Source organism: Netta rufina (assembly GCF_964035555.1).
Source record: "Netta rufina genome assembly, chromosome: 10".
Classification (NCBI taxonomy): domain Eukaryota; kingdom Metazoa; phylum Chordata; class Aves; order Anseriformes; family Anatidae; genus Netta; species Netta rufina.
The window spans coordinates 15,422,757-15,446,791 of NC_140133.1; the positions used below are offsets into that span (position 1 = coordinate 15,422,757).

Consider the following 24,035-nt stretch of genomic DNA (forward strand, 5'->3'; position numbering starts at 1 on the left):
CACCCAAAAATGTTTTCATGGTGGCCATTTAGAATGTGGGCAGATTCTTTCTTTTCAGAAAGCTTTTGCACTGGACTGCAGATTGCTCCAGAGTTGCACCTCCATGTGCCTAATCCTTAAGTGTAAGGTGTGTGTGTAATGAATGGCACAACTGGACCAGAAGATGGAAATGTGTGACATTAAAGTCATCCTCCTTAGCAGACAATACCAAATAAGATCATGTTTAATGTCTGTGCTACGGGAAAATTCGTATTATTTCATTCTCTTCACTGGAAATTATATTTTTGCTTAAAGGGAAGAAGTATATTGCTATTACATTTATAATTAATGATAACCTAATCTAAGATTTGTACAAGCAGATTTAAACTGAGCTCTTATTTTGACACATATAAAATTTTATCATTAAGATCTTTATATTCCTGACTGACACATGGCTAATAGCATTGTAGTAGATTAAATCTTGAAGTAAGAGAGATGAATGTAGCTACAGTATTACACAGGTGATTTTTCATATTCTGCTTTTTCGTGTGTCTCTCCTTTATCAGAAACTCGTCCTTGTATTCATTTGACTTGATTATAACAAATAGATAGTAATTATCTTGAAGAAAAGGATTCTGTTTTTTTTTTTTTTTTCTTTCAGCGTTTCAACCTATGCAGGACTCTCAAATGTATTCACAGTTTTACACGCCTATTCACACTGAGAAACATTTTTATTAAAAACAGGATTTGATAAACACATAATTACAAAGATGTGATAATTAATGAGGAATGGTATCCCCAGTAATCAACTCTCAGTCATTTATTATTTATCTTCATTTCTTCTAATTTATAATTTCACTGAGGTCAGCGTATGCAGGAGGATGCCAGCTATAATGGACTTTCAGCATGTAGTTGGAGCTCCTAGAATGAAACCTACAATGTTGCCTTTTTAGTATTTATGCAGAAATGATCTCCATAGAAAACAAATTCCTTCTCAATATTAAGGAGTTTGTAATGGCTTTTGTTTTATCACAAATTAATTGATACTCGTGTTATACAAATAAAACTATCCTTATATTTCTAACTTTTTTATACAGCGAGCAATATGATCAGTCAGAAAAATTAATTATTCCAAATTAAATACAATGGCTTCAGTTGCATCCTTATTTTAAATAGCTAAGCAAGGAAAGCCAGTATACTGCAGAATTAAAGGCTTTGCCTATATAAATGTGTATAATTCAAATGCATTAAATCTAAAAGCCTTTGAAGAAAGAAGAGCATTGCCCATTTTTACACGTGGAATTTCTTGTGGAGTCAAGTCCTGGCATGAGTTGCGGCAGGATCTGGATGTGGGTTGCCTGCTCAAACATTTCTATTTCAATCAATGCCAAAATCTGAGCTGCATGTGAAGTTGTTGGCCCCTGTAGTGTGTGTACTTCAGAGTATGCTCATAGTCTGTAGGCTTAGAGGTTTTTGTCTAAGCTTCTCTCTAGACCGTAATGAATTTGACATGAGTTTTTCAATAACCTCCGCTGGGGCAGAATTTCACCCAAGGGTGTGCTATTAATCCTTGCAATATTCTTTGTGATTAACTGCTGTTCTAGAGACAGAGCGGATACAGACATCTGGGGCTTTACGTCCCCACTAAGTGCTGTGTGCACTCATCCTGTGTTGTACAGCTGCATGGATCCTATTTAAGTCTGGGCTGTGAGAGCCCCATTGCTGGCTGTGTAAATGAATCCTCTGGAATCGCACTGCACATGCACTTCTGCTGCAGTGCTGCATGTACGGGCAGGCTCTTGCTGGAGCTCTGCAGCCTTTGCTCACCTGGTACGTATTGTAACTTATGGAATGGCTGTTGGACTCAGTTTTAAGTAATATTCCTCCTAAATATTAGTGCCATGTTTTTCAACTGCATGCAGGGTTTTTCCAAAACTATTTTGCAGGAGATGAGAAGCGTGAGGATACATCGTTCAGAGGTGGATGCTCCAGGATTAATGTCCATAGTCACATCACTGGTTTCATGACTGTCATGAGCCTGTTTTGGTTTGCGCTGTCTTCAGAAAGAGCAGTTTCCCTTTCTGGGAATAGTCACTTATTCCCCATGGCACTGAGTAAGATCAACCCATTTACCCCACTGACAACTAATCCTTCTTCCCCTCCCCACAAATCCATTAATCCTCTCTTATATTCATCAGACAGCTTAGCAGGCTGTTTCAGTTCACTGCTCAGCCCCGTAGGTAGGGAGAAGGGAATGGGTCAATCCTTTTGTCCTTTGGCTGGAGTGATCTGTGGCTAGCACACTGAGAATTGATGGGGGTGCTTCTGAGATGCAAGGGGTGGCACAGGTCTGCTGAGTGGTGCAGTATGTGGCTGCTGTTGGAGCAGATGGGCCAAGCCACATGGCAGCTATGGCACATGAATCCAGGTGGCCTTACAGATGAGAGGCTAAAGTGCAGTGACTAAGAATCGGAGTAAGTCTTCACATTTAAAGTAAGGCATAAGATACAGGGAATGTATTGGATTTAGTAGAGTGAGTAAGATGATAGTTGAAAAACTAAAAGCATTTACACACACAAGAAAAGACATGGGAGAATCTTCTTACCAAGACTTCTTCATGTGCATCAAATGGCTGGTCTTCAAAAATGCCAAAACTCCAAACTAGACAAAGGTAATATGAAGAAGTATTTTGCTTTTGACCTTCTGGATTAATTCGTGACCCAAACCCATCTATTCCAATCCAATACCACTAAACCGTCCAGTGAGCTCTCAGGCTGCAAATGAATCAAAATGAGTCCCCGATCTTATTATGTGGAAATGCCATCTCTGATACGATATCCCATTTTTCTTTTGCAGTTGGCCTCTATTGCTTTAACTTTGCAAAGACAGCGTATCAAGTGGGAGGTGGAGGAAAATCCATCCTGGCAGGATTACTAATTGTCCAAATTTTAAATGTAACCCTGTACTAACTTTATTACTTCTGTATACTTTGGGCTTCCTTTGAAGGTGGTTGTTTTCTAAGAGAATGTACTGTGTATGTGCAAGTAAAGGTTTTCCTCTTCTACCCTTTTTTAAGCACGTCTTTCTTCTTGGCATTCTCCTTTTGTGGCAGAAAGTGAGCTGTGTTAGGCTTCCTTCAGTTTTGTTTGTGATACTCCTCTGAGATACTTGTCTTGGCCCAGCAAGTGAAGATGGGAACACCACAAAAGTTAACTGTCTGGCATTGTAATGAAACACACCCTCACCTATCAGCTTCAGTGGTATCTGCTTATAAATATTATTATTATAAATGATGTTGGTTATAATAATAAATACAAATATGTATTATTATTTAAGTCATGGAGACTTCTGCCTCTTTCCATCTAAGATTATTTCTTTCTCTGTATAACACAAAGGATTAATATGTTAGTATGGTGCCAGATTCAGCTTATATTTTATAATGGTGTAAATCCAGAATCACTTTATTTACACTGATAAAACAGATGGCTAAACCCAAGCTAGACAGAATTGTAATTACATCTTTGGTGTTGGAGGTGAAGGTATGTTATTAAAACATTTCCCTACTCTCTTTGAAGAATGTGTGGGTCTTGCAAAATGTAAGCATCCCACTGACAACATCAAACGTCACTCTGGTTTCTGGATGGGAAAAAGTATATGGTGCAAAAGGGAATATGCACAGAACAACTATTAGAGCTCTTAATTAGCCGTTATAGGATTCCATTAATCTCTTCAATCGACTAAAAGAATTATAGTCATTGAAGTCTATTTGTCTTCAAGATGGAAAGAAGGCTTAATCAAAGCCTTTGGACTGAAGACAGTGCAAGGAAAAGCGTACTATGTGCATCTAGCTACATCTGTTGGTTTTCTTAGAGAAGGTCTCAGCTATCTTCAGGTAACATCAGAGCAGATACCATTCAAGAGCACTGAGTACATTGCTACATATTTTGCCAGAGGTCTGACAGCTGCCCAAGGCTAAATATGCATGTATACCCCACCTGGGTTAATGTCTGCTCCTAGCTAAGGGTTTGGTGCTAGGGGGCATGAATCAAAAAATACAGACTGCAAGCATCACTGCAGGGGTGGCCTCCTCCTAGGTGCTGTGCAGTGTCTGCCAGATCTTGCATGGTCAGTAGGACCACGTTATCCCAGCAGTTTAGAAGCTGGAAATCATAAGTGTCTATTAAGTTACTAATGTTTGTGTTTCTGATGTTAATCTTCAAACAATTACCTTTGTTCCAAATGGTTTTCCTGGGTTAATGGGCACCTTCAGCTGCCTAAGATCCCTTTCTCCCAGTGAGCTTGTATGTCAACAGTATTTACTGTTTATTTCCTGTTTAATTGTTGCCCACATTATCAAATGGGGTAAGAAACCATATTGGATGATGCCTTCTGGAGAGAATCAGAAGGGGCTGTACAAGAGAAAATGCAGAAGAGAAAAAAAGGAGGAGAAAAATAAAGGATAGTGAAGAACAGAGCAGTGAATTAACAGTGGCTCTAAAGGTGGAGAGATACTGCCACCATGCAGTGATGATGATAAAAGAAAACTAACCATATTTTGCCATGGATCTCTGGTGTAGACCCATCCTTGAAATTGGTGGGAATTCAACGGACTGGAGAGCACGTTATCTCTAATGTATTTTTTGGCTCACAGATCACAATTAAAATTAAATTCTGCCTTCTGCAAAATTAAATTGGACACTCTGGTGTGCTACAGTGAATCCTTGATCTTGGTTGGTCGCAGCTGAGCTAAACTACTCAAGGAAAAAAAAAAAAAAAAAAACAAATAATACATATGGAACTCTTCTTGTGACAGTTTGTGAAATTGCTATCATAGCCCAAGTTATTTTCAAAGAAATTAAGGATGTGTGGGTTACTTTTCCGGAGATGAAAGATTTACAGGCTCTTGCTATTGACTGCTGTTCCTATAGATCATTCCACTCAAGTGTCTTGGCAGCAAAAATATTAATACAAATGTTGTTATGAGATGGTGATATTCTCAATATTACGCAGAATAAATGTTAGCACTTAAATATTGTAAAGTGCCAGCATTTCTACATGCTGCAGCTTTTTGCTAAGATGAGCATACACTTGTCAAATGTTTTGAATTCTTCATTATTCAGTAAATGAGCATGTGGTTAATTAAAGTAGTATTACTATATGGGGAGGTGATCAGATTGCAAACATATCTTTAACAATTGGCTCTTGTAAATAAAATAGAAGAGGGCTGATTGAAATCTGAAAATGTCAATAGATGCAAAAACCACCCTAGAGCGCTACCTGATAAAATAAGAGTAGAGAAGTAATGACATGGTCAATATGAACTGCCATCAGCTGGAGAGCAATCAGATTGTCAGGGCTGGATCTATAAAATTCTTGCCAAAGAAGAACCTCATTTACACATACAGATCTTCATACCCTTCGCTAAGAAAAGCATATGTGACAGCTTAGGGGTTTTAGCTGCCAAAGATCTTTCACTCTGAATACAGTAAATGTCACATCTATTTATTTATCGTTAAATTTTGCTAAGTATCTGTAGAAATATTTGGATTTTTTCTATCATAATGTAGATGTTTAAAAGGAAAGGAATCCAGATTATAATGCAGCTGTAGCACCAAACCATATGGCTGTTAAATGGGAGCAAAAATACACCACTGAATTACTGGGAGTAAACATAAACTGGATGCGATCTTCAGAAGAATATTAAATGGGATACTTAAATACCGGAGTATTGCCATAAAATCATGCAATCAGACAATAGTAGCCATCAGGCAATAGATTATTTCACATGCTGAAAGTAATCACAGTTGTATAGCAATTTACATTTTCCAAATGCCAGACTGAAAATATTAACTAATGAATCTTGGCAAGCGCAGTGTTTCTACCAACTGCAGTGGTGGTTGTAACAACATCTAGGCCTTTTCTGAGAGAGGGAAAGAGAGAAAAATAAGGCAACCATCCTACACTCCAGTTTTATTAGCATCTGTTCAGAGGTGAAGGTGCTAGAAATAGTCTTGCTTGTCTTTAGTTCTGTTCCAGCATTTGATTTCTTACTTCTAAGAAAATGTTTGTGGGTGATTTATTGGTATATTGGGTAGCAATTGCACTATGCTGAGCATAAATGGAAGGTCCAGCAGAATACATCTGACATGAGAGGAAGCTCAAATTACCGTGGCTCTTGGGTTGCCTGGTTTTTTTTGCTCAGAAACGGCATCATGCTACATTCTTTTCTATACTATATTTTTGTGTAAAAGGAAAAAGTTAACAACTTTTCCATTGCAGGAGAAAAGCTTGTGTTTCTGCTCAATCTGATAAAAACTTACTGGGTGCAATTGTGTACTGTACCTTCCTATTTGGGGTCTATTCTGTTCTTTGGCATCTTCATCCCCTTCACAGCTATCTTCAAAGTGCATAAAAGAACAAAAAGATGCTTGAACTTCAATTGGACTTTGCAAATAAGCATCACAGGGAATACACTCTCAATATTCATATTTGCAGTGGTTAGAATTACAAGTATAATATGAAGAATTTGCCTCAAAATTGGCCAGATTCATCAAGATTTCTTATTACTGCATGTTGAACTAACTATGGTCCTGGGAACTCAAATCTACATGATATGGAGTGAATGCTTTCTTTACTAAGTTTGCAGTTGAGAAAGTAAATGTTGAAGTTTTACTTGTAAGACAAATAGCAACTCTGAATATCTCTTTCTTTCTACAGATGATATGGAAGCAATTCCAGTCAAGCAGTTTGTTAAACACATCAGTGAGCTCTACTCTAATAACCAGCATGGGTTCTCAGAAGACTTTGAGGTATGATTTAATGATCCACTAATAAAATGGCATTTTCCTAAAGTTAATTGCATATTAATAGTAAGGGGCTGTGTGACATCTGTGCAATGTTGTCATGTCAGGTAAAGGCAATGCTCTAATGCATAAGAAGAAATAGGGAAATACCAATTTGCCACCAGTTATGAGTAAACTGGGACTGGATGTTTACAGATGGTTTCAAGCCACAGAGCAAGAGTCTGAGGCAGCCTTCTACTGGAATTAGTGCCTTTAAGGGAGACCTTACTGTGTTTTTATTAAATAGAAAAAGCTGCCTGCAACATGAAGGCACAAGCAGGCGTTTTTAATTCCATGTTTCTCTTCCTATCTGCAGCTTACTTTAGTCTTGTTGGCCTGGTATTTGCTTTTCTCCATCACACTTAGAAGTCACCCTTTGCCCAAAAAGAGAAAAATAGTGCTCACTGTGAGTAATAGAGTTTGGTCTTGTATAAAAACCCCAAACTATGGCTGTACCTCTCATTTGCACCATGTCAGTTCCTTGGAGTCCTTGTTGATCGTCTGTTCAGCCAGGAAAGATTGCTGTTGAAGTGATTGGTTATTTTGCTCCAGTAAAACCAAAGAGAAAGGCTTCAGGACTTGTTCGGTAGTATTTACTTAATGCTACATCTTGTTAGCTGCTTAGGACAGGTTCTGACTTAGAAATATGCTGTAAATTTGAGGTAATTCCAATGAAATTAAAGCAGTTTGCCATGACTGGGTTACCTATGCTGCCCAAACACAGTAAACATCCCATAGTATGCGGATGGACTGCAATCGGGCCCAGTATTAGTCAGTATTCTCTGGGTAGTTTTTAGGCATTGCTTTCAGTCTAATCACAGTCACAGCTGAACTTTTAGAAGTGTTTAGAAGCAGGAGGAGCCCCAGGAAATTGCAATGGAGCTGTGGTGCTGGCTTCCCTATCAGCAGAAGAGGTGTGTTTGTGCGATGCATGTGAATCACACGGGTAGCTCTGCTTACAAACAGAGCAACGGAACAAAATAGGTGGTCTAATATCTACAGCTTCTTTACTTACTGCAGTAAAGACAGGACTGTATGCAGGAATTGTTTTTAATGGGATCATTTAAAACATTTATTGTTGCTGTTTGGTTACTGTCTATAAAGAGAGGCTGCTTTGTCTGATGCCCCAAAAGCGTTGTGCAAGTTAGAAACGTTTTGTATTCATGAGGAAGGCAAATGTGTAAGGTGTTAAAGTGATTTAGTTCAATTGACTGCTGGCTGGATGGCTGAGCAGGAATATTGAGGCATTTAACAATGTTGATGGTATTCAGGACAAACATTTATTCTCCAGAGAGCAGAATTTGATCAGGATGATCAAATGCGACTCACTCTTCTCAATTATTTATGAATTGCGACCCCAGTGCTATTCATCACAGCTGGGTTTTACACCATTTAATTATTCAAAATAATCAGCAACACATCTGTAAACTTGGTCTGGCTTTAAGCTGGCTTTGCTTCAGCTGTCACAAAATCACTGCTATTAACAAATGTTGGACACCTTCCGCCCATGTTTTAGCAAAGGAAAACACTGCTCTAATAGCCCTATTTTTCCTTTCCTCCTGGAGCTCCCTGCTGCGAGTGCCACGCCGTGGCAGCCAGTCAGGAGAGATGGTTTTAGGCAATTAGTCCTGTGCTGGGGACTGCAGGGTCCCCTCAGAAGGAAGTTAGACTCCTTCGACTACACTGCACACACCAAATTCTGTTCTCCCCACTTGCTCAAAATTTGGAGCCTCTCCTTTGAAGTCTGTATAGCTACTTCAGATGTATTTCTCTGTAGCTGAGGTCTCCAGTTCCTAAAGACTAAAAGAAACCTTCTCCTAGAGTAAGGAGAGGGAATAGGAACGAGACGACTGCTGTCTGGCATAAACCATCCATCTCGCTTTTGGTGCTTACATTCTGCCCTGCTGACACCTCGTGGGCCTGATTTTCTCCCTTATGGTTCACAGTGATGGGATGGAAGAGTGAACCCAGAATTTTTCACAGATCCTGTAGGTAAAGTGATACCTGATCTAGATCACAGATGTACTGCTGAGGGATTGGGCAGTGTGCACACACAGTACACGTGCACAGTATTAGTGATGTACCTCCAACCCCCATGCCTAGGGAACTTCTGAAAAGGGGTGCCAGGTTCTGCTGATAGCCCTTTTTACAAAAATCTGCTTTTTACGTCCAAAAGGAAGAGAGAAGAGTGTTAAGGAGATGCTGAGGGAAAAAATAAAAAAAATAAAAAAAATCAGTCCTACAGAATAAATAAATCCTCCCAAAGTTAGCCAGCCCATGGGATTATTTAAATGAGATAAGCATCAAAAATATCCTCAGAAGTTTCTGTGGCAAGAGGTTTTATGGTGGAACCTAAGAAAGGAAAGACTGACCTAGGCATAAACATAACCTGCCCTATGTAGAAGGTAAACACTCTCCAGCTGTTTGTTGCTATTTTTTGGTGTCTCTTCCTGTGTTTTTGGCAGCGTGTGTGGGTTGTATTGAGTTGTTTTTTACATGAAGAAGATTCCCGTGGAAGTAAATTGTATGAATACTCCCCCCTTCCTCATCTTAAAATGAGTGTAATTACAGCTAAATATTTTGTGAATGTGCTTAGGAAGCGGTTTATGTGGAGAGTTAAAAAGGACTTTGAACTCACAAATCTTTTGATGGAAAGTACATCCACAACAATTCCTTATTCCCTGGGGGTAATCACAGTGCAAGAAGCCAGCTTTATTGTCTGGTGATAGCTGAGCTTTCTTGTGTATACAGAATTGTTAAGATTTCCTTTGAGTCCCATGAATTTTCAATTTTTTGATATAAACTAGAAATATACGGCCTGATTTAATACTCTGCAACGAGTAGCTTTTTGAACTGAAGTCCACACTCCTGTGCTGTTGGTGCTGGTTTCTTATGTAACTCTTTGTATTTCAGCTTGGAATTTGTTCGACCTAAAACTGAGAAAAGCTCGAGGAGGTTTTGGGGCTTGCTCTCAGGCAGCTCCAGCACCCATGGCATACAGGGTGAGGTACTACACTTTTACAGGGCAGCACTGGGGCAGAGTTTGGTGCCCTTTTTGTTGTGTGCTCTGGGACAAGACTGAGCAGAGATTGAGAGGCTTCCTGAGCCAGAGATTACATCTACTCACTGTCTAGCCAGAGATTTTCTTGGCATCGTTATATTTAATAGTCTTTGATAGACCTTTCTTCCACAAATTTCTAATTACCTCTTGAACCCTTTTAGACGTCTGGTGCCCAAAGCATCCCATAGCAATGAATTCTACAATTTGTTCCACAAGAACAGACTTCCTTTGGTTTTAACTCAGGCCTAATAACTTCTCTTGGCACCTCCTAGTTTTTGCATTACAAAAACCTGTTCACTTAAATGCCTCACATAATTCTGTGTACTTCCCTCAATCATCCTTTTTCAGATCTGAAGAATTCAATCTGTTTTTTTGAGGAAGCCATTCTAGATTTATGACGGCGTGTTCTCTCTACCTTTTTCTTTCCTTAACCATATCCTTTTCAAGGTGGGAAGGCCAAAGCTGTGCACTGTATGTAATGAGTGGGTTTACTGCAGAGTTCTGCAGGAGCACAGTGATGTTTTCTGTTTGGTTTTCTATTACTTTCATCCTTCCTAATATACTATTTGTTTTTTAACAACCTTTGAGCACTGAGCTGACACCTCCAGAAAACTATCAGCTCTGACCCCAAGGTCTCGTCACTGAATAGCGATAGCAAATTGGGAACCTGTCAGGGTGTGTGTATAGTTAGGGCTGTTTTTCCCAAGTACATCACTTTGCATTTATCAACATTGAATTTCATTTGCCATTTTATCATTCAGCCACTCAGTATTGTGAGATCATTCTGCTTCCCTTAACAAACAGCTTTTTTTTTTTTCTAATTATCCTGAATAATTTTTCATCATAAACACTCTTTGTCTGCTTTGCAGTCCATTTATGAATAGATTAGGTCCCTGTAAGGTCCCACTGGAGAAACGTGAACACTGACAATTCCTGGGTGGTGAATGCCTCTTAGCATACAGGGGCAATTTTCCTTCTGCTTCATGAAAGATCAGTTTTTTAAGTAATGTTTTCTCAGAAACCTTTTCAAAACCATTTTGGAAAACTAAATATGCAGTTCTCTTCTAGACTGTCCTTACCTATGGGCTTCCTCAGGGACTTCTCCGCAACACATTCGAGGCACTTACCGACTCTGCTATTTATTATAGCGTCTAGCACTTTGCCCTGTAGACAAGTCAGACGTAGTGGGCTGTAGTGCCTGAAATCCCTTCTGATTCTCTTGTTAAAAACTGATGTCACATCTTCTATTCCCCTGATACTCAGCCTGATTATACAGGGCATGTGCCCTCCAAATTCTTGTATCGAAGAAGGGTGTGAAGTGCCACCTCCCACGGCGAAGCTTTTCACTCCCTCTCCCTGGCCTGTTGTTGGAATAACACAGTAAGTTTTCTCGGAGTCGTCATGTCCTTTTGCTCTAAGAAAGGAACATTAAGCCAAGAAATGACCCTCCGTCCCCAAAGCTAACTATGCATTTTTATAGTACAACGCCCTAGTTGGATTTCTGAGATCAGACAATTTTATTTACCTCCTCCCTAATTCTGGAGTGAGTTGGTCAGTGCTGCTGCGGGAGCGATTAGGGTGGGTGAATGCAATCTCCGCAGACCTCTCTCCTGCCAGTGCCTGTGTGAGGGTAATGAATCATTGCCAATTTGGAGTCTGAACAGGCTCGCTGAACTCAGAGGCAGGCTGTCTAGCTCCCTCATCACATAAATTGAAAATATCTTTATACTCCAGTGGCACCTTCTTCTAAATGTCCTGAAATGTAAGAAAATAACATAAATCCATATCTTCAGCGATGGGGCAGGGATTTGCTAACGCTGTTCTCACGGTTGCTGCTGTCTGGGGCAGGGGTCACTAGCTGTCTTTAAGCAGTGACCTCAGAACGGTATTCTCTAGTGAAGGGTGGCATTGAAGACTGAGATAATGCTGCGCTTTGCACATTTCTCAAGGCACTAAAAGCACTGTGTAGTTACACTGGCATCTTTTACAGATTAGACATAGCTTACACCAGACTCAGAACTGCGTCTACACCAAGGAATTTGGCAGTAGAAGGATGCTGTTTCAAAAGCGTGTTGCTAGCAGACATTGCTGCACTGGGAAATGTTTTATAACCCTGGCCCAAAACTGCCATAATTAGAGGTATTCTCAGGCTGTGCATTGCTGTAGTGAAAGCAAAGGGAAGCAGCACTGTGAAGCTGGAAGACGAAGGACTACTGCAGGAGAGGTCTTCCTGGAGCCTCTGTCTCACTGCCCGACCCACCCTAAGAAACTAGCATGAATTAAGAGAAAAAGTGGAAAAGAAACTCTAAAAGAAGTCCAGATATCATAGAACTATTCAGGTTGGAAAAGACTTTCAGATCATCGAGTCCAGCAGTCAACCTGACCTACTGAGTCACATCACCAAGCCATGTCCCTTAGTGCCACATCTGCACGTCTCTGAAACACCTCCAGGCTGTTAATTGCAGCCCAGCAGCATACACAAAGTTTCTGCCTGGAAGTCCTCAGAGGAGTGTTCAGAGCAGCTGTAGCTTCACACAGGGAATGTGAGGTTTCAGCCAGACTCACACCGGACCATAACGAAGGGCAGGATACAGCGAGCAAACAGTGCTCCTCCATCCTCTGCTCTCCCACATCTGCAGGCATCACTTGGGTATACAGCTTAGCAGCCTGCCCAGCTCAGTGGTCCTGACTTGCTCGCACTTGCATGAATTTTTAATGATCTGTTCATGATTCTTCCACTGTTATTCCTGGGTTCAGTCCTTTTGATTTATTTATTTTCCTCTTCTGCCTAGGCTGTCCCCAGCTCACCCCTCTCTTGAGTGCCATCAGAGAATTTCTACTAGTGCTAAATTATTGCAAAAATCTACACTGTTCCTGTGGGAGATCTTCAAATGCTATTTGCTGTCTCTATTGGTGTGCCATCTTCATGTTTGCTGTGATAAAAGAAACAGCGAGAGCACTACCAGAGAATTCTCTAATTTGGGATTAAAATAATAGATCAAAAATGATCTTAGGGATGGATGAACTAGCTGCTTTTACGCTGAAAAATATCACAATAATATCAAAACATAGCCATGGCTCGTTTCTTATTTAGTCCTTTAGGTTAGGATCCTTTCCTTTGTTCCTGATTCCTCCTCATTGCTATTCATAGGCTTTTACAGTTCGGCCCCTGCTAGGACATCTCTTTACTAAAGTAATAGGAAACAACAGCAGCACTGCATAAGGCCAAATCAAAGGAGCGAGTTCCTGCTCAGTCACTGTAGCAAAAATTCTTGCTCAGACCCTTATATTGCCAGCATGATGCTGAAGCGGTTTGATTTTACACTTAAATGGAAATTCTTTGAAGTTTAGAAGAAACTAATCTTTAACTTGTTTCAGAAAGGCAATGAAAATGGGTCGTTAAACCTGGGTATATCAAATTCCAATTAGCATTAGCATGGACAATATAATTAAAAGGTAAATTAGCCATAATAGCATAGACTAGAACACTTTTTACAGTAACTAACGGTCAATTGAAACCATGTACTTTGGTTTCTTGGGTTGTCAATGATAAGTTGAAAGGACAGAATCAGAGCCTGTATCCATTCATCTTTGGGCAGCAATGCGTTCTGCAGTTAAACATGAGGAGCAGCGGTGCGCTAGCCAGCTGCCCTTAAAATCAGGGGAAGAGGCTAAGCAGGATGAAGGAAGGCGAAGAAAAGACTTTGGACCTGAAAGTTTGTTTGATATGAGAGGGTGAATAATGGAGGTGGCGGTAGGGGCACTGGCTGTACTACTCCAAGGTGCCAGAAGCAGTTAGGTGCTAATTGCAGAGGAGTTTGTTTAGGCTGCAGTGAGCAGCCTGGGATCAGACCAGACCTGGTGGGCTGCCTGCAAATTTAAGTGGGAATAATAATATAATCATGGGGGTGTTTTAAATGCAAATGAATGACTTTGTAGCCAGTATGACTTAGAAATCCCAGGGCGTTAATTGCGTAACCAGTAGAAAATGCTGAGAAAATAAATATGTAATATATATAAAACGTGGTAAAATAGCATAATTAGTATGGTGACTTTTTGGAACTTCCTCCAGAGTGATATTAGTTAATACTAGGCCATCCCCTTCTGCCAAAGGGCAAATAATGTTCTGAGCTGAGGCATAGATAACAGGCAGCAACTAGTCTTGCCTTCTTAAAGCATTTTGTGCTTTGATGAAAGGCAACCCTGTTGACTTTAATAACAAAAGAATGTTAAGTTATGTCATGCTGTCTGATGCAGTGAGCCTGTGATTTAGTCATTTGATTTTAGAATTTGGAGAGGTGAACCCAGGAGGGCCAACCATGGATAACCAACCTCTGCTCTCAATCTTACCTGTCCGTGCAGCACAGCCGAGCGTTGTCAGTGGCCAGCATGAAGCTGGAGGATATTCTCAGGCTCCTTCTTGTAGGACAGCGTCAGCATCCCAATGCTTTGTTTGTGTGGCCTGGACTGGGGAAAGGGGGCTGAAATTGAAACGGCCTTTTATTGTCCTACACTGATTTTTAAAAAAAAGACAAAAAAAAAAAAAAAACACCTGCATTGGCAAGGGAGAAGCTTTTCTTGAACAATTGGCTTTTCACAGTCTCCTGTGGAACAGGAATCCACCATTATAGCAGTTTTCCAGAGTACTAAAATTCACTTAGAATGTTATGTGCTAGGAAAAGCCATTTTCAGATGATCAGCTCTCACAGCATAAGACTGTCTTTTCCACTGCTGTGTTTTTCACCATCTTAGCTTAATCTTCCTCTTCTGTTAACTTTATATTGGCCAGCTGGGAACATGTACAGTTGAGAAAACAGTCAGCATCAACATAAAAAGGTTAATTAAAGTGATTAACCTCACCAACAATTCCCTTATGGAAAAGTCCTATAGAATTTAATAGAAAGTGATACATTTACTGTGTAGTATTTAAACTGTCAGAGAAAATTCCTTAGCAGGGATGTAATTCCCTGTTACATTCTATAACTTTTTAGAGTATTCTCCACAGAACCTTTTTGGATTCATCTGCGTTAAATTCTGCAGCATTTGGCATAAATGTTTCAATGCTAATAACTTGTAAAAAGAATTTTGTAGTGATGCAGGGATGTAGGGGCTGACGTAAGGCTTTTCAGAAGTGGGAGTAGTGAACTCAAAGAGTACAGCACTGCTATTACACGATTTCTAAATGTAAAAAGAGGTAAAACAAAAATACATTAAATTGAGCTAACATATAAGTAATGCTGCTTTTCCATTTATGACTTGGGCTGAGCTGTTCCTGCCCAGTGTATAATCAGAAGTCCCTTGTTTACTGGAGCTGACAAGCAGAATTAGGGAAGTGCACATTTTAATGTGGTTTTTCATCCGTGATAGAAACGGAACTATTCTGTTAGGATCAGCTGTGAGTTTTGCCCGATTCCTCTTTGTCTTTGCTCAGCTCACCTCCTTGAATGCAGTGTATTTCTCCCTGTGGAGAGGGGGAAGAGAAAAAGAGAGGCAATTTTTATTTGGGAGTGTCATGGGGATATAAAAGCTATAAAATGTTCAAGGTTTTAGTACACTTTGCACTTTTAAAATGTAAATGCTGGGGAAGATATCAAAATTGCAATGCAACTCCTTTGTGAAATGTCTGCATAATGCTGAACTCTGTTACATCTGCTGTTTGTATAGCATTTCTCTTGATAATTTTTCTCTGTCACTTAGCTTGTGATCTTTGTAGCAGCTGTGAGCTCCTAATGACTTTCCCTCTTAGGCAGGTTCTGTACTGTTATTTTTAAAGCCTGGAATACAAAGCAATTTGGCACTTCCCCATATATCCTTGGGGGAAATTGGTTCTATTTGGTGTGATTTCTGGGACTCACAAAAGATTTAAATAACTGTAGTTTCTTCTGCAACTTTGTGAGCTCCAAACATTGATATATTTTTCAAAAATGTGTTTTAAAACTACAAATATTTATGCTAGTGATAAAAAAGAGTTTTAGCATTTTCAAGACAATTAATTAAATAGACAAAAAAATCTATCCTGGAGGTGGTATCATACATGAGTTGAAGAATTGTAGTGGTTTAGTTTGCAAGACGATCTCTGATGTGTGTAAATCTCTAGGGCAGCGTGGCCAAGCGGAATAGCTGCTTCTCAAGGGGCTAAGAAGAGATCCTCCACTGCCCCATTTCAATAGCCCTGTATTCTGATGGCCGATGGTGTAAGGAGTAGGTTCAGAGCTGAAAAGTCAATGGGAGTTTGGTATCTAACCTGTCTAGACAGACACCTGCATCTCGAGCTTTGAGACAGACTCGTCCTGCTTTCTGAATGTCTGAATAGACATCGCTCCGGTATATATACGTGGTTGCAACCTTTTATCTCTTTCACTGTATCATTGGCTGTTCATCAGTGTCCAAGAAGTGGTATTTAAAGCACTAGCTGTTATCTTCAAAGATCTATTTTATTTATATTTTATAAAAGGCATCTCTCTGCAGAGAACTAACAAAAGGTCAGTGCCAAGCTGAAATGTCAGAAACCCTGTTTTGAGAGGTTATAAGCAAATTAGTTGTCCTGCGGTCAAAAGACTGCCGTTGAAATGTTCTCCGTGCTTCATTTCTTACCCTGCATTGTGGCCACTCTTGCCTTTGAAGGGACTCTTCTTCCTTTCTCAAGGGGGGAGACAGTGGGGTGCCACAGGAGATGCAGTCCTGAAGATGGATGGACTGCTGGTCAGATGGGACAGCCACCCTTGGGGTGCCCAGACTGCATCTGTCACCAGGTCTGCGAAGAGGAGCATAAGCCAGGCTAACACCTCCTTGGTTTAAGCAGACCACGTCCTACAGGAAAATGCTGAATGACTGTGTGTTTAATCCAGTAATTAAGATATCGATATTTTGAACGCGGTTTCTATGAGCTGTTGCAAAAGGAGATAGAGCTTCATTTTTGGGGCTGACGCGTTTTGCATCTGAATAATTTTTATGCCTAGGAAGTGCAACGCTGTACAGCCGACATGAACATCACTGCAGAGCACTCCAACCACCCCGACAACAAGCACAAGAACAGATACATCAACATCCTAGCATGTAAGTAAGCACCAGCAGTGAGCACGTTTAATCAAACAGGAAAAACACTCTCCTCTCACACTGTGTTTGTGTGACTGGAAAAGCAGGTGGGTTAAAGTTACGTTATTACACAATAGTTAATAAATACATGACAGTGTGACAGGGAGATCATTTTCCTTCTAAAGGCAGTGGACATTTTAACTTCTCTGAGGCTAGGATCTCACTCCAGCTTTTGTTTTAAAATAGTTTCCAGTTTAATGGTCCAAGCGTAGATTTAGAAGTACTGGTTTGCTCTGAAACTTTGTGGAGGAATAACTGGGATAAATTGATGATCAGAGCTCTTCTGCCTGCTAACATCCGAAAACTGGCCTAAGGGAAGTGCACGGTGGAGAAAAGAGTTTTACTGATGATCCCTGAGATTTCCTTATAATCCCAAAGGTGCTAAATCTTGCAGAATATATCTGCTGTATTTCAAACTGCTTCAACCATGTGTACGACTTGGACAAGCAGTGATCTTTGTAGCACAGTGCAGGCTTTGCCTGTATTCCTCTGAGAACTGCAAATCTGGACTCAGTGCAAATTATTACAGGCCTGGAATGTAAATGCGGTGACTTTTTTCCATGTTGTTCTCTGATGTGAGGTGCAGCAGTTACTGTGGTTTAGGATCAAAGATGGAAAGTTGCTGATACAGAGTCCCCAGTGTTCTTAAAATTTACACTAAATCTTGAATGTTTTTGATGGCATAGGGAGAAAATGCATGTCTCTGACTCTCAGAATCTATCAAGGTGTAGGCTAAGGACCAGTAACACACTTGCTACATGTCCTTGGGCAAGGGGATTCGTTGTAGGTGTCCCAGCTCTGATTTTAGACATAGGTGTCTGGTCCCTCTAAGCACAGAGAGAGAAGTACCACTAGAGGAGAATCGAAGCAGGAACTTTGGTGCTCCAAGTTGCACCTGAAGTTGCACTCTTTCTCCCTTGGTGCCTTGGAAGGCAAACAAAAGCAGATTCTTCCTGCTTAAAGTTAGCCCATGTGTCTCTTTCCTGCATGTGTTGGAAGCCCCTCCCAGGCCCATGCAGCTGCTTAGAAGCAGAAGGGCTGCAATTTCTTCTGATTTAAGCAGGAAGTCAGGCATTTGAGTGCAAGAAAAACAGGAGCTAAAGAGTGGAAAAGCACAATCTAAAGTCTATCTTCCTGGTATGATGAGGGTGGTGAAGGAGTGGGGACATTCACTCTCCAGAGCCAGTAGAGCTGTCAGAGCACAGCACAGAGTGGAGGATAATGAGCTCAGACACTGAGCCAAGCAAAGGCAGCTCTACTGCCTGCAAGAGCTGAGCTGGTGCCTCTGCACCACATTACACAGCCCTGTGTGGTGCTGTGGCCCTTTGAATCACATTACACTGTGCAATGCAGATGATCCTAGAGATCTTTCTACAGTGTCTTTTAAAGATAAGCTGTCCCAGCATGAACTGTGTGATTTAAGGGATGTGAAGCCTTGAGGACCTGCTACCATTTTCAGATGGGGGAAGAACAGACAATTCATCCAGGTGACCAAGAACAGACACCTTCCACTTCCAGTCCAAAGCCAGTTTGTGCAGGGTATTAATAAAGGCTGCTCCAGTACCTAGGAAATGGGACGTATACCTGCAGTTCTGCATCATGTTTCCTTAATGCTTCTGCTCTGTTTTCTGTCCTGCAGATGATCACAGTAGGGTGAAGCTAAGGCCTTTACCAGGAAAGGATTCTAAGCACAGTGACTACATTAATGCTAATTACGTTGATGTAAGTTCTTTTCATTGTTTTTTCTTCTCTAACTCTGAATCCCTCCACAAGGAGGAAGTATTGCTACTTGTGAAGTGTTTGTGTTTTCCAATTTCACTTGATAATTTTGCTACAGATTCCTCACTATTCTGAATGAGAAAGGCACCTTTCGTTGTTACCTTTAAATTATTAATACCTCTGCCATGATACTGCTTTCATCTCACTTGGCATTATGGTTTTCTTTGAAGGGTTACAACAAAGCAAAAGCCTACATTGCTACCCAGGGACCTTTAAAGTCTACCTTTGAAGATTTCTGGAGGATGATTTGGGAACAAAATACTGGAATCATTGTCATGATCACAAACCTTGTCGAAAAAGGAAGAGTAAGAGATTTTCTAGTTTATTAGCAGATACTCCTTACTATCTCTCCAACTCATGTGGGCAGAATTTCTTTTAAATGGTCTGGGATGATACATGTTGATGTCTAAACCATAGCTAACATAGAGGGTTGCATAGCTAGCCATGATTTTACTTTTTATAAAAAACTTTAAACACAAATGTAAAGAAAGTTCAAACCTTCAGCCAACCCATCCAACTATGTCTTTGTTCAGAGAAAATGTGACCAGTACTGGCCGTCAGAGAATAGCGAGGAGTATGGCAACATAATAGTGACACTGAAGAGCACAAACATTCACGCCTGCTACACTGTGCGCCGCTTCACAGTCAGGAACACGAAGATGAAGAAGGTGGGTGAAGCTTTCACTGTTCTCATCCAGTTGCCTTCTAGTTTGTGTAAAGGATGCAAGCCATGCAGGAGGAAATTCAGCTGTTGCATAGGCAACTTGAAGCAGCAGGTGGATGGGAAATAAGTAAACAAAAACAGGATTACAAGGAACCTGGTGAAAGGATTAACCTATGTTTCTTTCTCTCAAATTTGCTGCTGGTTAGGTATCGCAGCTGCTGCTGTTATTCCCATGTGTATTTTTTCTTGAACTCTGTCTCCACCTAGCAGGAGGCAGAGCTGCAGAAGATTTCTTCTGTAATAGTCCAGCACTTTTTCATCCAAGCAAGCCAGTAGGATTGAATATATTTGCATGCTCTTCTTTCCTAATCTTTCTTTTTTCTCTGCTCCTACTTTGCATGCAGGGTCAGAAAGGAAACCCAAAAGGGCGCCAGAATGAGAGAACGGTTATTCAGTATCACTACACTCAGTGGCCTGACATGGGTGTGCCGGAGTATGCTCTGCCTGTGCTAACCTTTGTTAGGAGATCCTCTGCAGCCAGAACCCCAGACATGGGACCAGTGGTTGTGCACTGCAGGTATGATGGGTGTGATTAATTTCTTCATGGTACAAATGGCTATTTTGCAGTGTGTGCTCTTCTAAATGCCAGTGAAGGAAAACACCACGAGTTATTAGCATGGGAGTGTGCCTGCCCTGTGGAGTGTGGGGAGGCATGAGTTAGCTTTGCCTACATTTTAAGCCACCTCCAAGGCAAAAGCAGCCCAGTTACATTAGCAAAGCCCTGCATCATGATGGTGAGCTGCTGAGCATTGCACAGATGTGGCTGTGCAGTTTCTGGTTCAAAGTCTGTTTTCCACCTGCCCACACTTCCCTTAAATGAGCTGAGGGATGTGTTCTTCATCGCTGTGTGCAAGGGGGCTGTACAAAAACATAGCAAAGAGGAGAGGATGATGGAGTTAGAGCTCATTGAGCAGCTCTGAACAGTTCCCCTCTCCCTCCTCTGTGTTGAATCTGGGACTGCCCTCTTCCCCTTCCAGAAGTCCTGCCTCCACAGGGTTAGCCCCTCCTAGGCCTTGCCATAGTACCAGCTGCATTTGCAGAGCACCGTTACAGCTCCACCACGAAGCTTCGGCATTACTTTATGGCTGAAGCCAACCAGGACAGCCCACAGCCTGGAGCAACCTCACCAGTTTGGCACAGAGTGGATTGCCACATGGCTTCCTCTGGCCAACACCAGTAACAACAGCAATGAAAGCAGCACATCCAAGTCTCAGCTCATGCAAACAGCCAGGCTGTGAAATCCAGGACCATGGCAGCCCCATCCTTGCTGCCCTGGCCTGCAAGCCTAGACAGCTTCAGTGGCTCAGGCACGATGGCTTATATAATGCTTATCTTTCTCTTACAGGACTGAGATACCACAAATGGGAGAAATACATGCCTGATAAAATTCCCAGAAAACCAAAATATTCTGTTTAGTAACTTTCATGGTTCAGGCTTGCAGGGAAATGAGAGTCTGGGAACAGCTGCATATGTTTAGTTCTGTTCTCCTGTTGTGAACATTTACTTCAGTCCAGCTGCATTACATGGAGTTTCTCTTATGTTTTCCGTAGTGCCGGTGTCGGCAGAACTGGTACCTACATTGTGATAGACAGTATGCTGCAACAGATAAAAGACAAAAGCACAGTTAATGTCCTGGGTTTCCTGAAACATATCAGGACACAGCGCAACTACCTCGTCCAGACAGAGGTAATGATTGCAGTGGGGTTCAATTTAAAAAAATGTTCATTATTATGTTGCAATCAAAAAGCAAATCGATTTTTTATTTACACCTCTGTAAGTATTGCATATATCAAGTGTATTGCACAGGAATGCCTCTCTTTATCTAGACCAGAAACTTAAGATTTTGCCTATGAGTTCTTCGAAGTTGTATTTGTTACACTTGTAAATGTTTATTCTGGATTTGGCAGTATTTGCATGGGTGGCTTGTTTTGTATGTCCTCCTTTAGTGCCCTACCCCTCAGTTAAAGCCAGCTGTTCAGTTTATTCAAGTGCCTACGTGACACGCTGTTGTTTATCTAGGAGCAGTACATTTTTATTCATGATGCCTTGTTGGAAGCCATCCTTGGGAAAGAGACTGAAGTATCTGCAAACCAGCTGCACAGTTATGTTAACAGCATCCTCATACCTGGCATAGGAGGGAAGACACGACTAGAAAAACAGTTCAAGGTAAGGCTTATCGCTCCCATCCAGAGGGACTTGATTTCTCCACTCTGTGTTGCATGGCATGTCTTCACCATCTTTTGTCATAGATAGTGAACCAAACCAGAACACTTGATTAGCACAGCACATCATCTTGGGAAGCTCAGTGTTCAACAAGTCTTAGCTGCGCTGCTGGAAATCAGTACTAATACCCTTGGAGTCAAAGGCGAGAAGAGGAGCATGGATACTGAAGTGTGCTGCTCGTCTCCCCATTCTGAAGGGAGCTGGGGCATTCCTGAGCGTGTGTGTAACTTGGCTGGAGGTCTTCCTCTAAACTGTGGTTCTCATGCATATATATGGAGAACGAAATGAAATAAGGTTCTTAGTACCACTTATCATTTCAGTGTTGTGGAATTAAAAATGTTTTAAGACCAGGAAATACAATATGCCTTTCTGATTGCTAACAATGCTTGCTGCTTTTCCTTACTATATTACAGCTGCTTTCATCATGGCCAAAGTTTGCCTGGATCTATTTGAAACCTAAGATTTTCTGATTGCATTTTATTTGAATGCATTTAAAACTATTTTGTGAGACTGTGTATCATAGGAAGATTATACATGATGTCTGTTTTCACAGCTAAGCTCACTCAGTTTAATAACTACCCGAGGAATTGAAACTGTTAAATTTTAGCAGATGCAAAGCTATTCAACAAATGAACAAGATATTCTCAGAATTCATTTGTAGAAATTCCAGATGCTTAATTATTAAATTAAAGAAACAAGTACAAACATACACACATAAAACGCAACAGAAGAAAAACATCTGTTATTTAAAAAAAAATGTGTTCCACTTTTATTAAAAATATTAAACTATAAGTATAAAGATGTTTTCTCATGACTCATGGCAAAATTTCAAAAAAAAAAAGTGCCATTTTCGGAAATGGCTTCCTTTGCTAGAGTTGCCCAGATGTTTAGAAACTCTGTAACTTCCAACAGACCTACTGTGAGTACAGGGGTGAGTTAAGCAATCTTGTTTAGAGTGGATGTGAAACCAGGACTAAGAAAGCAGCAATTATTTCTTTTTTTTTCCCAGATTTCTGCTGCTACCACAGAGCTGGCAGAAAATAACCCGCACTCATGCCTTCGGACAGTAGTTCACATTCAACTGTCTCAGAGTAAAATTACGTTGACTAATGAGTTGCTAGTGCAGGAGATGGAAAAGCCACCTTCATCCTCCTTGCTCTGTTAGAGATTCCCCATGCACTGGCGGAATATTCAAGTACAAATCTGCCTCCCTGACTTTTCATTGTGCCCAGAACAAATTTAGCAGGCCAGATAATGTAACCCATGGCCTCAGATCTCTGCTGCTGGCATGGTGGGTTCACAAAAGGCCTGGCAGGAAAAAGTCATTCTGTAGGAACGATCTCACTTTTATTTTGAAAGTAAATGTAAAAGTTTTTTGGTTTTCTTTTGTCACTATTTTATTTTGCTAGCTTTTCTTCCTTGAGACCTGCTTCTGACTGAAAATGTCTGCAAGTCTTTGAAATATATTCTCAAAAATAACTAAATGTAGTGTTCTGTGAAAATACATTTTGATGGAACTTCATTTTCAGGATGTTTCGAAGCTGAGAGCTGCAAAGATCTTTTTATCCATTAAACATATTGTATGAAAAGGATGATTTCCATTGGCATCTTGAGTATTTTAAACAAGTTTAACAATGCAGTTTATTCTTCTACTGATGCATCTTCCCAGGAGTTGGCAAAGAAACCACCTCTCTTCATTTAGATCACTATGAGGAGTGACTTACTACTTTATTCTCTTTCAGCTGGTTACACAGTGTAATGCAAAATACGTGGAATGCTTCAGTGCTCAGAAAGACTGCAACAAAGAGAAGAACAGGAACTCATCAGTCGTGCCGTGTAAGATCACATCTTCAGTTTGATTACTGCCTAGCATAAGTTTTTGTAGCGAATTCTCCCCATGTTATGCATGAAAAGGCATAGCCACTAGGAAGGAGAACTGTAATCTTCTGTTCAGACCAAGCTGTCTTTCACCATTACTCTGATGAAACTGAACAAAAGAAAATAGTTACGGTGTCAGCCAGATATACTGTCCAAGTGAAGTGTTAATTTGAAGTGCTTAAGAATTTGAATAATTAGGTAGGGGATAATCTATGAAATACTGTGATAATTACTTTGATACAGCTCCCAGCTCAGGTGAGATCTCCCAGGGTGATTGGCACACGTTTTTTCCTTTTTTATAATTCAGCAAGTACACTCAATTCTTGTGTGCAAGCTTTCTGTAGATTTGAGGGTATTTAGTGCCCAAGGCCACAGTTTCACAGTTATTAATATGGAATCTATGCCCAATTGCTAAGCAATATGAACTTGCACCAAACCAAGCAGAAGCACAATG

General features: G+C 40.7%; 1 protein-coding gene across 1 annotated transcript in view; it reads left to right on the forward strand.

Moving 5' to 3' along the window:
* The window catches only part of PTPRG (protein tyrosine phosphatase receptor type G), a gene marked incomplete at its 5' end in the record, with an annotated part of 400,948 nt that overhangs the window by 363,128 nt on the left and 13,785 nt on the right, over window positions 1-24,035 (forward strand). The window contains 9 exons of the mRNA XM_084292446.1: window positions 6,697-6,788; window positions 16,842-16,938; window positions 18,617-18,699; window positions 18,927-19,061; window positions 19,290-19,424; window positions 19,825-19,997; window positions 21,031-21,166; window positions 21,500-21,646; window positions 23,446-23,539. Coding sequence (XP_084148572.1) covers window positions 6,697-6,788; window positions 16,842-16,938; window positions 18,617-18,699; window positions 18,927-19,061; window positions 19,290-19,424; window positions 19,825-19,997; window positions 21,031-21,166; window positions 21,500-21,646; window positions 23,446-23,539 — 1,092 coding nt within the window. The remainder of the gene's footprint in view (window positions 1-6,696; window positions 6,789-16,841; window positions 16,939-18,616; window positions 18,700-18,926; window positions 19,062-19,289; window positions 19,425-19,824; window positions 19,998-21,030; window positions 21,167-21,499; window positions 21,647-23,445; window positions 23,540-24,035) is intronic.